Genomic DNA, 17,638 nt, shown 5'->3' with positions numbered 1-17,638 from the left:
TCTTCTTTCTTCTTCCAAAGGTCCGTGCTTGCCCCAGTCCCTTAATAATTATACGTCCAAAAGTTTTGGCTTGCCCCAGTCCCAGCAAAATTATACTAGGTAGGAGGTGTTAGCGGCGGCTCCAGAGTTTTTTTTATTTTTCTTCAATCAAGATTACAGTGTCGTGGGATGTACAAATATGGGGCCCCCCTGACCGAAGCAAAGAAGACTTCAATCAACAAGGGGCCCCTTCTGGGCGAAGTGATGAAGATATTATTCAAGCCATTTTGGAAGTATAATTTTGCTGGGACTGGGGCAAGCCAAAACTTTTGGAAGTATAATTATTAAGGGACTGGGGCAAGCACGGACCTTTGGAAGAAGAAAGAAGACATCTTTGGTGAGTATTTGGGGTGTTTTTATTATTAATAAATAGATGTGGTTTAAATGAGGGTGGTTAGTGTATTTATTGTGGGTTTTTTATTTTTAATAAATAGATGTGGTGTTTACTAGGGTGCTGTTGTTTATTTAACTTTTTTTTGTGGAACTACAGGTCCCAGCAAGCCAGGGATGTCAGGGCATGTTGGCACTTGTGGTTCTCCAAGTGCCAACATGCCCTGGCTGCCGTGGGTATGCTGGTGCTTGTAGTTACACAAGCAGCAGCATGGCCACACTGTTTTTGGCAACCTGGCTGGCTGGGACTTGTAGTTCCACAAAACAAAATGGCGTCAGTTTCTTTTTTTCATTCTTTTTCGCCGTATTACCTTACTACCCACAGCCCAGGGGTAGTAGGAAGAGCCCTAGTGCTATCAGCACTGGGCTGGTTCTTTCTAGGGGGGGGGCCCGCTCGTTTTTTTCGGCAGACCCCACTCCCTAGGGAATCCAGCCCAGCGCTGAACAGTCTAGGGTTGGTTAGTCATTATGGCAAGGGGACCCGTGTGTCCCCCTGCTATAGTGCCGCCAACCCTGGCTGGTTTGCCTAGTGCTGGTAAAGTGAAAATCGGGGGGACCCCACGCAAAATATTTCCCCGATTTTCACGGGACCAGCACTAGTTAGGCAGCACTAGGGTTAAGCATGAATAGCGGGGGGACCTCACGCTTTTTTTTTTTTCAACTTTTATCTATTCTTTACAGTTTTAACACTGCCAGGGCAGTGTAACAGTGATGTGTTTATACAACACGCTGCTATCATGCAGCGTGTTGTATCTGGCGTGTTTTGAAGCAAACTCTCCTGAGTTTGCTAACTCGCAGCTTCATACATTTGAGAGCTGTATAGCTGCAGTGGCAAACAGTCGGGAGTTTGATCTCTGGCGATTTTGCAAATAGCGACTTTGACAGAAGCACAACTCTGGCGATTTTGCATGAAATCTCAGCTTCATACATCAGCGAGTTTCAACTCTCCCAAGAAAATCGCTGGAGTTGCAAAATCGCAATTTGATACATTTACCCCCTGGAGTGTCACAGGTTAGCCAACACTGTATTAGGCAATCATCTAGAAGAATTGGCATCCACCTGGTGTGGTATACTCTGTCTGTAAACAAAAAACAAGGAAAGAAACAACACACCAAAGTACTCAAATAGCATAAGAACCACACTTGCAATGCTTTTACCTTTAATACATTTCTAATATATATAATGGTTTGCTTAGACAAAGTTGTTATACAAAGCCTGTAAAAAAAACAGTCCAATACTCCCAAGTGATTGAATTACTTTGTTTTCTGGGTCCTTGTGGTCTAGCCTTCATCCAGACCCAACATTATGCGAGTAACGTTATTATATTTATCTCTGAAACTGATTTGGATAATCCTCTTGACACACTTTAGTTATCTTCTCCCCCTCCAAAGAGAGTGATATCCTCACACTACACTTTTCTGAGAAATATATTAGATCATACTACCATTAGATCTGGTTAGTCAATGGTTACAATATTTTCTTCAACTCAGTGAAGCCATATTACTCAAAACTCTAGACAGCTCTAATAAACTTCTCTCTGCCACCACATATGTGGAGATGTTTCACCTCACCGTAGAAACATTATAGGCATCTATAATGATTGCAATTGCCCCAAATGTGACGAACCTCAGGCTGACCTGTTCCACTGCTTCTGGGCCGGTCCCATTGTCCGGGGCTGCTGGATTCGCGTGTGGAGATTATCTATGGCAGAATTGGTAAATTACTTGCTGTTCAACACGCGAGAACTAAAGGGAGTGAAAAAATACTAACGTGATTTTGGCAGCAGCTAGAAAGTATATTCTCCACATTTGGAACCAGAGCTCTCTCCCTGCACTTGGGGGTATATTTACTAAACTGTGGGTTTAAAAATGTGGAGATGCTCCCTATATCAACCAATCAGATTCTAGTTGTCATTTTGTAGAATGTACTAAATAAATGACAGCTAGAATCTGGTTGCTATAAGGAACATCTCCACTTTTTCAAACCCGCAGTTTAGTAAATATACCCCTTGATCTCTTTAATGAATTTTTTTTATTATGCAGATGAACTGGTTAGAGTTGTCCTTTCTGAAGGAGGGCACTAACCTGTACATTCTTTGAGACCTAGGAAAGCTACATTACAACATAATCTACTTCCCAGAGAGAACAGCGTCGGGAGTGCTTTCGACAGACAATTTGGTATGAAACTAGCAGTTTTACAAGATTGACCAATTCACATCAGAGGGTGATGGACCCTCTTCCAGTCTCCACGTGTCTCTATTTAAAAAAAACTAATATATATATATATATATATATATATATATATATATATATATATATATAGTCTCATTTGTCATCAAAAGATATTACCGTTAATACGGTAATATCTCGCTGGATTTCAGCTCGCGGCTCCCTGAGCTGCGAGCTGAAATCCAGTGAGTAAATTACCGTATTAACAGTATTTATGCGCAGGATTACCGTATTAACGGTAATATTTTTAGAGCGTGGGATTTTCGTTGATCCCGCCATCAATTGAATACCCCCCTTAGTGGCGGATTCAACTAGCTGCAGTGTTCTGAAGATTGCAGCTGCGCATTTTTACTGTTACTATAATAAAAATATCCACTCATTGGGGCAGCACGATGGCTTGGTGGTTAGCACTTCTGCCTCAAAGCACTAAGGTCATGAGTTTGATTCCTGCCCATGGCCTTATCTGTGGGAAGTTTGTGTGGGTTTCCTCCCACACTCCAAAAACATACTAGTAAGTTAATTGGCTGCTTTCAAGAATGATCCTAGTTTATGTGTTAGGGGATTTAGACTGTAAGCTCCAATGGAGCAGTGACTGTTGCGAGTTCTCTGTACAGCGCTGCGAAATTAGTGGTGCTATATAAATAGCTGATGATGATTCTTTCTTCGCACCTCTATGGAAAAATGAGGATATTTCTGTCAAAATATCTGCTGTGAAGTGACTCCAGAATGCCCACGAGACACTTTGCGGCCAATTAAATCTCCCCCTTTGAATCAGCTTCCTATATATTGTTACTTTATAACATTGCATTCACAACCATTCTAGGGGTATATTTACTAAACTGCAGGTTTAAAAAGGTGGCGATACTGCCTATAGGAACCAATAAGATTCTAACTGTTATTTTGTACAATGTACTAAATGATAATTAGAATCTGATTGGTTGCTATAGGCAACATCTCCACTTTTTCAAACCCGCAGTTTAGTAAATATACCCCCTAGACTGTTACGATGTTTCTGATCTCACTCCTAACTACTAACCTTGCCTCTGATTTTCAATAGTCTGAACTTCTTCAATGAAATACATAAATTTTTTTTTAGAGAGAGAGTGAGTGTGTGTATGTGTATATATGTGTGTGTATGTATATATATTATTAAGAATGTGATACAATAAAATATTTCCCCCGTCCACAGAGGGTATTACATTCGTGTTTTCTGAAGTAACAATAACATGTCACTCCCTACAATAGAGGCGGTGTCGGCGACAGCCCTGTGCTGGCGCATATTTACCACGCTACACAGTCGCCGCCGGATGACGCGCTTCCGGAAGGTGAGGTCAGATCTTTCCTGTGCCGCCATTTCGGGTTTGGTGAGGTCGGCTGGAAGCAGTTGTTGCTGCGTGTTGTCGGGCGGCGTCGGTAGACGCCTAGAGCCGGGGAAAGGCAGCCAGGGGAGCGACAAGAAGGAGGCGGAGGACAGGCCATGGCCGGCAACTTCGATTCCGAAGACCGAGCGAGCTGGTACTGGGGGAGGCAGAACCGGCAGGAGGCGGTCACTCTCCTGCAGGGCCAGCGGCATGGCGTCTTCCTGGTCCGTGACTCTACCACTATCCCCGGGGATTACGTGCTCTCCGTCAGCGAGAACTCCAAGGTGTCCCATTACATCATCAACAGTGTCAGCAACAACCGGCAGAGCACACCCGGTGAGTGTGAGCCCGGAGAGATGTAACACACCCACCTCACCCCACAGTCATTGGTGTGCTAGCTGTACACACCCTCATCCCTTCTTAGGGTAACACTTGTACCCGCTTATTCACCCCTTTACTAACTGCACCATACTCCCTTAACTCTTATACCTAAACATGTCCCCACCATAAGCCACCCTGTTCTCTCTTCTGGTACCTGCACTCCTCTCATCAATTCCTCTTGAGATAACTGCTCACACCACCCTCCCCTCATTAGCTCTTGGGCTAGTAGCCCACAACACCTATCTCTCGCCTTATTCACACTGAGCTAGCTTCCCTTCCCCCAAAACGATGTTGCAATCCTAAGTGTGATAATTACATTTCTTTTGCATGCTAGGACAATACTGCCTGTTTTGCATGTTGCGTACAAATACTGGACAGCTTCATGTTAATACTGCAATTTAAAGTTGTGCTAGGTTTTGCCCACCTTGTAATTTGTTGATGCATTTTAAACTTGCACCCCCCACATCATGGTTTTCCCTCATGGCAACTTCTGGGGGTCTGAAGGGGTGGACCAATTGCAAGTTACAAGCCCACCACCTTTCCCTGCATGAACACTCTACAGGAAGATATTTATCTGGGTAGTAGTGCATCTTTAACATTCAACTTAAATGCCTTGTCTTTTATCTGTTTTTGATTTTTGTTTAAATACAAAACATAAGTGTGGTGTTCATAATGTCCCAAAAAGGTTTACACAAGTTGAAAATTGCCAAACAGTAAAAATGATCTAAGTGCTGTAAAAAAAAATCTTGATTATTTTTCACTTGTGTCAAGAAAGTGTTTTTGGATATATCTGAACAGCTGGAATACAGGGTAGCACTCTTCTGTTGCTTTCCCAAGGGAGGAAGGAGATTCTGCACTCAAAAATGATTTATGGGTACCTGCCCTGTTAATTGTTCAGACAGGGTGAACATTAAATATTTGGTAAGAGGTACTCAAGATTTTTATTAAAGTTTCCAAAGGGGAAACAAAAGTATGAATAGGCAGTCACAGTTCAAATGGTGGGTAAACACATCCGCTATCTTAAACAAATATACGTTAAAACAAGAGGTACCTAACTTTTAATTGACATGCCTGATGAAGATGTTTTCTTCAGCACCTGTACCCTTTATCTGCAGATTTAAGGTGGGTCATGTGCTTGAAAATTGCTCATTGTGTAGTGCAAAGGTTTTTCTTGGTTTTTCCTTTCTGGCTTAGATGTAAGTTATTGAGGGAGATGAATGCAAATGGTCCCGTCCTCACCCTTAATATTTATTTTCATTTCCCTGTATTTTCCCCAATTGCTTAAATGCAATTTTAATGGTTTTTCATGTATTAAAGTAATAAGTGGACAGGTGTCACTGCGTTCTAAATATAACCTTCATTTATGGTGAACTTGCTTGCCAACATGACAAAAGATCATGAATGATGTGTGAAGGCCTTGTGACAGTTCCAAAAGTTGTAAGAGGAGAAATTACAATGTCAAAGGTCCGTTTTTACAGTAAACTAGACAAATGCTTATTTAAGGTTAAACAACCCCAATTGATGAGACTTGATTTGCAGGTTTCATGTAGATGCAGAAGTCACTTGTTTTCACATTTCTCACACAATTGCCCCCCCCCCCTTCCCAGATGTGGACAGCAAGGAGAGGTCATCACTGGAAGCACATTATTTATCAACTTTCTAGATGTTTTAGACATTCTGTAAGAAAAGTAATTTGTCATGTTATGTGTAGTTAAAACTTTATTTCAGTGGATATCAAGCCAAAAATTACAGTTACTGGTGGTAAAGTAGTATTGACTTGCATTCCTTTAGTAATGTAAAATTGATCAAAAACAATGCATACTTTAAAACCCTTTAACTAGGACAGGTAAATCCACCATGGCGTTAACACCTCAAATCATGTGTACTACTGAATTAAATATACAGGGTATACATAGTGTTTTTATTTAAATGGGCTCTACCATGAAAATACAGTATTGATTTTAGACTATCTTATTGCTACAATACAATTTAGTTATCTTTTAATCTGATTGGAACACTCGTATGTGTGTACACAGCTTCTGCAGGATATAGATTATACTACCCATTGGGGATCATTGTAGGTGCCTATTGCTTGCAGCATAGTGTAATATTTACATGTTTAGACAGATGGAGAGAACAAATTAATTTAAAAAAAGTGTAGAATAGAAATTATTATTTTTTTTTTTAAATCTGGTAACTGCCTTTTTCAGTATTGACACTAGAGTATTCTTTCTTTTTTTTTTTTTATCAATAAATCAACTACTAAACGTTTAAATATTGTTTCTTAAAAAATGTACTCATTTACTTATTCTTTCTTCCCAGGGTTGACTCAATCACGATTCCGAATAGGAGACCAAGAATTTGACTCCTTACCTGCTTTATTGGAATTTTATAAGATACATTATCTGGACACTACCACTTTAATAGAACCCGTTTCCAAATCTAAGCAGTCTGGAGTAATCCAGAGACCAGAAGAAGTAGAGTATGTCCGTGCTCTTTTTGACTTTAATGGGAACGATGATGAAGATCTTCCATTTAAGAAGGGCGACATCCTTAGAATCCGGGACAAACCTGAAGAGCAGTGGTGGAATGCTGAGGACAGCGAAGGAAGACGGGGCATGATACCTGTACCATATGTGGAAAAGTACAGACCTCCAACTCCCGGGTCCACTCTGATTGGAGGTAACCAGGAAAATTCGCATCCGCAGCCACTGGGTGGGCCGGAGCCAGGGCCCTATGCCCAGCCCAGTGTCAACACTCCGCTGCCTAACCTCCAGAATGGGCCCATTTTTGCCAGGGTTATCCAGAAGCGTGTCCCCAATGCCTACGACAAGACAGCCTTGGCTTTGGAGGTATATAACGGGTGCAGCCATCAAGGAAAATTGTCTTTTTCAAATTGGTTTTCCTTACAAATGCAAGCATTCTTTAGGCTAAGTTGTATAAGTAAGGTGTTCTAGATTTTGGAAATTTCCTAGAGGGAAATAGGGAAAATAGACTTTAGTACTATGATCTCCTAAATGTTGTTTTTTTGGGAGGGGTGATTTAACCTTTTTATGACATACAAAATTAACATCTAGAGCCTAAAATCTTCGTGGTTTTCTTTATCTTGTTGTACATCCTAGCGTTTTTATATTCAAGGTACCAATCCAAGTCCCTAGATATCTAGGTTACACATTACTTTTACACGGAGGAGGGTGCTCACAGCTGTATAATAATGCCAATGTTGCACATCCAAGTAACACTAATGTACAAGCTATGTCTGTGTATGAGGCCCAGGAATGCAGTCCCTTGGCTGCCCCAGTGCCTCTGCCAGGGTCATCTATGCAAGATTTTGTCATGATAGTTTGTTTGTTGCACTTGTCGATATTGGCACTTCGTTGTACTTGTCTTGTAATATTTTTGCAGTAGTCCTTCTGCAAGAGTACGAATTGTTCTTCCTGGAGTGTCAATTTCGCTCCCTCATGTCTGAATCTATTTGATGCAAATATAATTCGAAATATTACATGACAAGTTGATAAAAAAATGTTTTTGTTTACGGGTTAAATTAACAACAAAATAGATATGTAAAATCCATTGTAGATCTCTTTGTAAGTAGTCATTTTGTGTTCCTCTTGTTCTTTCCATAGCAATTGTTTGACAAATCTCCGTAACCTGGTCCATCTAAATTAGGATATTTTCTGTTCTTTTGTATGTTGTGCTTGCTGGAAACTTGCTGCTTAAAGAAGCAATCCCATGAAAATATATATATTTTTTTGTATATGTGGCAGACTATTGGAAGAATCTTGGTATTTTCCATTTTTATCTTGGTTTGTTTTCTTTATGCTGCTATTAATGATTTGTAATTCTGCAGTGTCATGGACTGTGGCAACCAAAGTCGCATGATGTAATGAGCAGAGAGGCTGTGGAATGCCCCTTTGAGCTTTGTGTACTGTAAACTCCTCCCCCTCCTTTTCCTCTTCTGCCTTCACATAATATGCTGTGAGCCAGTGTATGTGACTTGGCAGCCATACTTTGCTCCATACAGAGAGATTTTGAAAAGGAGATTATATGTGGGGGGTGGCAGTCAAGAAAATTGGATGATTGAAATGTTTACTCCTTGAATAAGTGAGTTGAGCTGTGTAATCCCTTAGTGCAGCCCTGGTGTGTTACAGGTTTTTCTCCCGGATGTTTTGTTGTAAGTGCAGCATACAGTATTTTCCTAGTCATCTCTGCTACAAAAGCAAACTATTATTAGATAATAAAAATAATTTATTTATATGAAACATTATCAGTGTATGACAGCCTGTAGTCTCCAATTATTTGAGTGCTTTGTAGAGGAGACTGGCAAGTCTGTAAACGGGACTGTAATAAAAGTACAAAATGACTTACAAATGGTCGGCATAAAGGAAAGCCATATGTAACATCCTAATTATCGTTATAGTAAACAGCCATTTTATTTTGCATCCATTTCCTAGATTCATCTGACTGGCTTTTATTTTTTATTACCCCAACTATGGAAGAAATATAAGCGTTATAAATGCAATTTAGACAAATACACCTTTACATTTCTGTGTAGAGTAACACCATTAATACACAGCTACTATGACTTTTCTATCTAGAGCTACTGTGTTAGAACTGACAGTTCTACGTAATATACCTATTAGTTATAATATTAGTTATCTGCGATTATTTGCAATCTGATTTGATAAATAAGAAACAAAGTGGTGTGGTAAATAGGTAGCACAATTAATTAATTTCATGACATTTATACAGAAAATAATCTGACTTGTTTCCTAATCTTTAGTCAGTGTATAAAATCATGTAATACAAAAACAAATGGCTGCATAAAGTCACATTAAATAGATAGAGATGGACCTGGCCCTTAGTAAATGTACAAGAATTGATAGAATCAAACTTTGAATAGTCTGCAAATTTGCCATCATTTTCTGAAAACTAGTATGTGTTCCTTCCTTGCCCTGTAAAAAGCTATGAAGGCTGTGACCAATATTTGAGTCATTACACAGTTGACTTGGAAGTATAAAAAGCTGGATAGGAAGGAAGTCACAAACTAAATTATTTCAAGTACAAATGGGAATACTCAGTCATTCATTCATGTGAGGAAGCTGCAGATGGAACTTGAGAAGTTGACTCATGTTTCTAAATGCATAATTTCCTGTTGGACATCACTTTATTGTCTGACCCAGTTTGTATTAAGCCAGTGGACTCAGTCTGATCTTTAGACAGCAGAAATATCATGCGTTAGGACTTACAACTTCGGTTTAGGTTTAAAGGGGGGTAGTTTTCAATATTTTGTGAACAATGTGCTTCCAGTTTTCAATACTGTTTTGTTGAAATGTGTTAATAAGCTGTTGTGGTTTTATCACTAAGCTTTCAATGGGGACATACTATCATGCAATTTTTGTTCAGTCTAATTTCACAAATGCCAGGCAAAGGGTACAGCTTGTGACACAGGATAATGTACCATCATGCCTTTGTACCTTCCTCTCCCACACCTGGGGGCCTGTGTTTACCACCCAAACTCAAACATTAGATGGCTACTCACTAATCAGTTGTTGTTCACAGCTATGCCTCAGGTGACCTGTCCTGAAAACATGGGGCTTGCACAGAGGATTTTAAAGTTTGATGTGCATGAAAAAATCATAGTACTCAATAAAAAAAAAGGCAAAGCCACATGCATATGTTTTACTAGTTGTATGTAGCACACTGGTGATTTGTGCTCCCCCTATTTGTATGTGGCACGCAAGTCTTCAACTTTTGCATGCACATGGTGGGCAGTGTAAGCGTGTTTCTGTTACACTAGCACTTGCACGCTTTGTGATCATTGGTCGCAGTGATTATATAATGTATTGTTGCTGGTGTGACGGAAAGAGGACATTTATATTGCACATAATATGCAAGTATAAGGAGCAGATAAACTGAGCTTTTAGAGAAGATGTACAGTAGTACAAGAAGCCATCGTACAGTTAAGTGTGCAATATAAGCTGATAAATATCTTTTTATAAATTTATTTTGAATGACCTTAGTCTTAGTTTTGTGCTACAATGGAGTGTCAGCACCTGTTACATTTGTTTCCCTCAGTGTGACTGAAATAAATGTAGCTAGAACCAACTTTACTATACTTGCAAAATGGTATTTTGGAGACTGCAGCTGAGTAATGCTAACTATAGAGACATCATTCATTTTGTTTAATTGTGTCTGGTACAGGGAATGCATTTGCTTGACAGTTTTATGCTGTTTTACAGGCTGTCCTTAAGCATCGGGGTTGGCGGCTGCCTCCGTTGCCTGTATCTCATAATTTTGGACCTCACCTTCAATTGATATGGTGATAAAAGGATTATGGGACAGAAACAATGGTTCTATTTGGCAGTTTTAAGCTTGCTTAGAGTTGGCAGCACTGTTTGTAGAAACTGAAGTGATGTAACAAATATATTTCAATATTTACACTATAGAAATACAAATGTAAAATAGGAGCTAATTTGCTTTTTAGAAAGGGGTTGTCCACTGTTGGGCAATCACTTTTCAAATTAACCTTCCAATCTGTACATATTTAATAGGGGGGGCGGGGGGTCCATACCTGGCTCCCAAGAGTTGTGTAGCTGAATTGTGTGCATTGCAGGCTGTCCATAGCTCCATGGAAATCTATTGTGACCTATGGACTGCCTTTGTTCGCAAACCTTCAGAGCTACAGTGGGAGGCAGTCCTTGGCTTCAGGTAACGGCTTCCTGCAGTGTGGGATGCTTGCATCCATTATTGCATGTGCCGTTAAGTAGTCCCATTATCCCACATTGTAACCTCCCTGGTCCTCTGGTAAACTACTATGAAAGCCAAACACAAAGCAACATGCTCAAGAAATGTATGTAAGATGGCTTATCATGGGCAGTCAACATGATTAAAATGTTTTTAATCTGCAAAGCATGCCATTGGTTAAGATTGAAAATTAACTTGCAAACAGTTGACCAATTATTCCTCTCCTAATGCTACAATCCAGTAATCTGCAAACTGTTTGAAGAAGTGCTCTCCTCTCTCTTGGCAGCCATTATTTACCATAAAGCAAAATTGCCTATTGTACATTTCGCAGACAAGTCAGGTAAGTACTGCACAACAAGACATAGCTTCATTGATATCACAGGGGTAAAGCTAATTGCAATCAGAACAAAGTAGAAGTCAACTGAGAATAACACTATATAAAGTAAATATAGGTGAAATGTCATGTCAGTATGGCCTTTGCTTTCCATTATTGTGCTTTGCTTTCCATTAGTCTGCCCCTAGATACCCACTGCTGTCTCCAAATTTGTTATATTAAGTGTAAATGTATTCAATACTCAGTAGATCTGCAGCTTGTTTTTGTGTTTTGTACTCACTTTTTTACCATTTTGGTTGTCTACAGGTTGGTGACCTTGTAAAGGTAACAAAGATCAACGTGAGTGGTCAGTGGGAAGGCGAATGCAACGGAAAATGTGGTCACTTTCCATTTACACACGTGCGTCTGCTGGATCAACAGAACCCTGATGAGGACTTCAGCTGAGTGTGACTTGGACCAATTCCTAAAATGCGAACAATCTTGCTCTGTTTTCCCCTCTCCATCTGCCATTTAGACTGCCTTCCACAGGTTTCAAGATGTGTAGGTTATGAAAGTAGTAATGCCCCAGAATCCCTCTTAATTGCAATCAGTCCCTATGAGGTTTGGCAGTGTCGGGATACGAGCTTGGATTGTCCTTTAAAGTAGGCAGAATTTAAACATCATACCACGGCAATATAACATGCAGTGAACTGCACAATTGTTTGTAGCAAGGTATTTTATTTGAACAAGAGACATTTTTAGGGCCTTTGTTCTTTCCTCCTTTCTCACTTTGTAAAGTTTTCCAGACCGGCGTTAGCCTCAAGATATCTGGCATTGGACATCACCAATTTCTAACACTGACTTTTTCATATTTCCTTAGGTAAACACTGTATGTCGATAATTTGACTCCACCAAATTTAACTAAATTTATTATTCTAAAGAGGAGCCTTGCCCTTAAGTTGTCCCCAGTATTATGTTTTACTAGGTTCAGACAACTTCCTGGCAGCTCTGCCCTGTACCCACACTTCTCCCTTTTTGTGAAATACTGATTCTCTTAAGTACATTCAACTTTCAGAGTGCTTGACATTTGGCGAGAGTAACTCAAGGCAATAATGTGTTCTTGAATAAATGCATTTCTCAAATGTATAGGTAAGCATCTAATTAAACCCCATATCTCAGCTGTTAGGTTGATGCACATTTAAATGGAAGAACTCTGCTTGTATTGCCAACAAGATACATTGTTCGTCTTTTATTCTTAAACATGTAATTTTTTGGAAATGTATGAAAACCTCATAACAAGAATTTCAGATTTTAGAACATGGTCTGACCTTCATTTGGAGGTTATTTTTTTTTTGGGGGGGGGTGGCGGGGGTTCTTGTGGCCTCATTTAAAGGGACAAAAATATCCCCACATTAAAATTATCTGTTAAAGCAAATTTAGAACTTTTTTTTTTTGATAAGTAGAAATTGGGGAAAAAAAAAACATTATTGGGAAGGGCTGAACGAGTAATTGAATAGCTGTAGTGTACCTGGCGTTAGATGGAATTGATTTAGGTTTTAAAAGAATGCACCTTTACCATGAATATCAACCAGCCTTTATGATGACTATTATATATAAATAACACAAGGTGTTGTCCTGCACATGGAGATGGGGGAGGTTGGGCATCTGCTGTTTCATACTATACTTGCCGTCCCCTTAATGCCACTTTAATGGTTTTTGTATAGAGTACCAGAGATGCATGTAAGGTTAAACCTAATTGTGGTTTGTTCACATGGACAACTTCCAAGTAGTGCTCCTGAAGTGAACTCATGATTCATTGGGTGATTTGGCAGTAACTCTATCAATTAATCTCCAGGTTGATAGTCGTGTGATGGAGGGGAAAGCTTCAGTGAGAACCTGTTACATTAGGAGTACCCTATTGGTGGGATATTTGGCTGAGGCTTCTGTAGATAATGCTATGACACAATCATCTCCACAATCCCCCCCAACCGGTCTAGGTTACACTGACCACTTTGCTTATTGAGGTTACACACCTTCCATCTACACTATAAGGATATACATTAGATGTGCCTTCAGTCCCATAATATATATATACTTCTGCCAAGTATATAACACAAACTGTATTATTTCAACTAATGAACACAATACTAACCTCGTGCTTTTGTAGTGGCTAAACATTAGCTTGCAGTACAGAATATATATATTATAGTTCTGCCTGACACTGATGGCTCTCTTTACCAGACCAAATTAAGTTAAAACATTGCGAGCTATCTTTTTACTGACGGTAAACACTAAATTTTCATTGTAGAACACTATTGTAAATAGAAGTAATAAATGGTGCTCCTGTTAGTAGCAAATAATTTAACCAAATATTGTTTGTTTCCCTCTCCCTTTTTTATTTTTTTTTAATATAAATATGAACATGTATGCAATTTTTTATGCACCCAACGAGTTTCTTCCAATAACACCGTTTGGTACCTTACTGACCAACGGTAAACCTGTTTGTCTGACTTGTGCAAGCTCATTTTGAATGTTACTGTATTCACATTGTTAAACAAGCAATGAATGGGATAATCTGCTACACATATTGCTCGGACTCTAAATTGCACAAGATGGAATATAAATCTGATTAATTTATACTTAGAAAGTTGCATGTTTTATTTATCCCAAAATCTTAGATTATGACGCCAGAACACTGCCTTGATTTACATCCTTTTCAGCCAAACGGCCAGCAATATTTTGCTTTACAAACTCGCCACCCTTAGCACGATTAAGTAGTGTAGTCTTTTATTTTTATTTTTTTATAGGCATTGTTCTTATGTCAGACTGTTAGCTGGTGGTTTTATTACATTGAAAATCCTTTCTGAGATTTTTTTTTTTATATTATGTAAGCTTTATTTTATATTAATCATGGTTGCCTTGAATGTATTGCAGTACTGAAGTGTTGGCTTGTTTTGCTGAGGACCTGTTTATCCCATAAAAGCGATGTAACTGTTCTTATGTTGCATATTTTAGCCATGAAATGTGGGGGTTATCCTGAATTTTAACACTTTTGTTACGGCTGGTTTTAAAAAGTGGAGTTGTTGCCTATAGCAACCAATCAGATTGTAGTTATCATTTATTTAGTACATTCTACAGAATGATAGCTAGAATCTGGTTGCTATAGGCAACATCTCTACTTTTTCCAAACCCTCAGCTAGATAAATTTACCCCCTGGTCTTCAGCTCTGATAAATGTCTTCCAAACAAATTACACCACTGTTCAAGAAGAATGCCGTTCACACAAGACCCTTCAATATTTACTTGGGACATCGAAAACATTTTTGCATAGTTTACAGAAGGCTCTTAAAGTAATTTCATGTTTTACTCTGATTTCAAGTGTTTGCCATCTTAAGTGTCCATGTTTAAGCTACATTCACTGACTTTAAACTGATGACCTTTAAATGGGCAGCGATTCAGTATTGGGCTCACAGAAAGTAACTAGTATTTGTTTTTTAATATTGAAGCAGCAGTGCTTTCCTTATTAAACAGTGACTAGATCCAGTCCTTAAGATGAGCTTGCGTTCTACAGATTTGATTTGTCAATTTGGACAAATCCACCAAACTGATTTAAATGTACAATGTGTGGGCTTTTCATATCTGAACAAAATTCATTGAGTGGAAAACCACAATGAAATTAGATCATGTATGTTGGTGTACGTGAAATGTGCAGGTTCGGTATCATTGTGATCTTATTTGCATCGTGTGTAGCCAAATTGTTCACCCATTTTGTGGCTTAGCAATTGAGCCTAACTAGTAGTTTACAAGGAGTATGGGTATCTATACTTGCTAAGCAGGCTGCATGCCTGGTTTTCAGCATAAATGTTACTAGTCTTAGAATAAATGGTTTGACATGAGTGGACATATATCATGGATGGTTGGACTTGTGTATCCTCCGTTCAAGCAATTGTTTGAAAAGGCAATCGCTGTACTGCCAATTCTGAGCTGCTAAAATATCACTGTGTTCCTTAAATCCTAAGCAATAGTTGACTTGCTGTGCCTGACTCTTGTACTAATGCACACAGCAATGTCCTGTATTCTACAAAGGTTTGTCATTTTTAGATCACAAGTTGAAGTAAAATATGTATTGATTTAGCTGCCCCAGGTAGCCTTCAGCATTCGTACTGTAGTTAAGCTGAACCTCCCAAGATGTACAGCCACTACAACTGTAACTTTGGCAACTGCGATACAGACTTTTAAAATAGTTGCAACTTTGCATATAAAGAAGAAAATGTCACACTGTTGCAAGGCAGTATATTTAACTTTTAATAATTTTGGGAAGAATACCATATGTATTATTTAAGACACAATATTGTTGATCTTGGTTAATCACTTGAGCCTTTAATGCTTTTTATCTGTAAACTAGCTCTTTTTTTTTTTTTGTCAAGCGAAGTTCAGGAAAGAATCTGACAGAATGGGGCAGTAGTTAAGAAATTGCTGATTTACACAATGTTTAATGATGAAATAAGACATCACTGACTTATATAGTGCATTTATTCTTTGCATAGTGTTATTTGTTAAAAACAAGTGGAACAAAGTCAGCTGCTGCATTCCTTACTAATTTCGGTAGATCCCAGCATTTTATCACTAATATTTTATATTGCAAAGTGTCTGGGTAATCTCTCAACTTTCCTTTTTATTCCAGTTCTAACCATGTTAAATAAAAAGAAACATTGCATCTCTAATATTTTGTTACATGGAAGGGGCAATGTGAAGTAAACATTAAATGTGCCATTGTATATTAACACTATACACTTTTCCACCAGTACAGAAACCTTTTTTTATAGCATGTATGTATATTCATAATATGCTTAGTAAATAAAGATATGGACAAATACCTGTGTTTTTGTACATGTAAGTTTCTAAATGCTGACTGACTTTTACTGTGTGTGTGATTATGGATGGCAGAGGTTTTTTTAAATTATTATTATTAATAATAATAATATTGAAAGTAAAATTCTGAACGCTAAATATAAACATTACCCCTATTCTCACTTTGGTGTTACCCATGTATAAATTTGATAGTATGATGACGCTTCCTTGTGGATTTCAACCTACAAACTACTCTTTACTATGTAGCCTTTTCCATTACAAAAGTGTTGTGGATAAAAAATTGTTTCAATGAGTTGCACCTTTTGTAAACAATGACATAATGTGTGAGTGAATAAGTTTGATTTACTTAGACCTTAAGTTACACACCCAGGCACTGGTAGCAGGTCTGGAGTGGAAGCATTCCATGCCAGCTTTATATAATAATGTTGACTGCAGTCTGAGAGCTGATGGGAGTGTGAAGTATTACATAAAATATCAAGCTCCGGCAGCTCATGTAACGCTAGTAAATTAATTGAATCTCTAGTAAAGTGTGTACGCCCCTACAAAGTTGTCTTGTATAGGCTTGGGCCAAACAGCAATGAAAGTTTAATGAGATTAGTTAATGCAGGACAGTTTCTGTGCAGTGACATGATTGTTATGGGCACAGTAACCAGTGCTTCCCTATTAAACAGGTTCTCTATACTGCTCAATCTAACCAGTGCACTACATATAAACGAAAAGGTGCTCCTAGGAACATCCAGGTTGCCCCAAGTAGGGGGCACACACAATAAGGTTGTCCATAGGTCTCAATAATGATCTATATTACATCTATGGATGGGTATATACAATACAAATGTTACTATAATGTATCTAGCCAATGTATATTAAGAAATCTCTCAAATGGAAGTGTAACACAAATATATATCCAGATCCATTAAGAGAATGTATAAATGTAGAGAAGGAAAATATAAGTACTGTAATTAAATAAAACCATCTATTCGTTACCCAACCTACTAGTGAAGACTTTTCCAATAAAACCTTCATGATGTAACAGGGATTGCTTTACTTACCTGTTTTTGGCATTAACATGTCTTTTTCCTTTATAAATACTTTAGCCTAATTCGTTTCATAAACTTAAAACTTGATAGACTAATGGTTACAAGTTGGACATTGAAATGTTTATTAATTGTCCTGTAAGTTTTAGTCCACTTCAGAGGGGTAGGCCAAGCATCCAGGAACCTCCTAGTTCTGGAACTTCACTCTTAAACATGTTAATGGTTTAATAAATAAACATGGTTAGCACCAGAGAATCTTCTGTGTCCTACAAAC

At 38.5% G+C, this 17,638-nt stretch overlaps 1 protein-coding gene across 1 annotated transcript; it reads left to right on the top strand.

The window, feature by feature from the left end:
* Positions 1 to 3,972: 3,972 nt before the first annotated feature.
* On the top strand, positions 3,973 to 16,334 carry CRK (CRK proto-oncogene, adaptor protein). The gene is made up of 3 exons (XM_075196741.1): positions 3,973 to 4,354; positions 6,722 to 7,251; positions 11,787 to 16,334. Exons 1-3 carry the CDS (start codon positions 4,135 to 4,137, stop codon positions 11,922 to 11,924), a joined length of 888 nt encoding a protein of 295 aa, XP_075052842.1. The 5' UTR covers positions 3,973 to 4,134; the 3' UTR covers positions 11,925 to 16,334.
* Positions 16,335 to 17,638: the final 1,304 nt, after the last annotated feature.

The sequence above is a fragment of the Mixophyes fleayi genome, chromosome 2, assembly GCF_038048845.1.
Source record: "Mixophyes fleayi isolate aMixFle1 chromosome 2, aMixFle1.hap1, whole genome shotgun sequence".
NCBI classification, from domain to species: domain Eukaryota; kingdom Metazoa; phylum Chordata; class Amphibia; order Anura; family Limnodynastidae; genus Mixophyes; species Mixophyes fleayi.
Note: the sequence above shows the minus strand (reverse complement) of the source record. Positions and strands in the feature narration are given on the sequence as shown.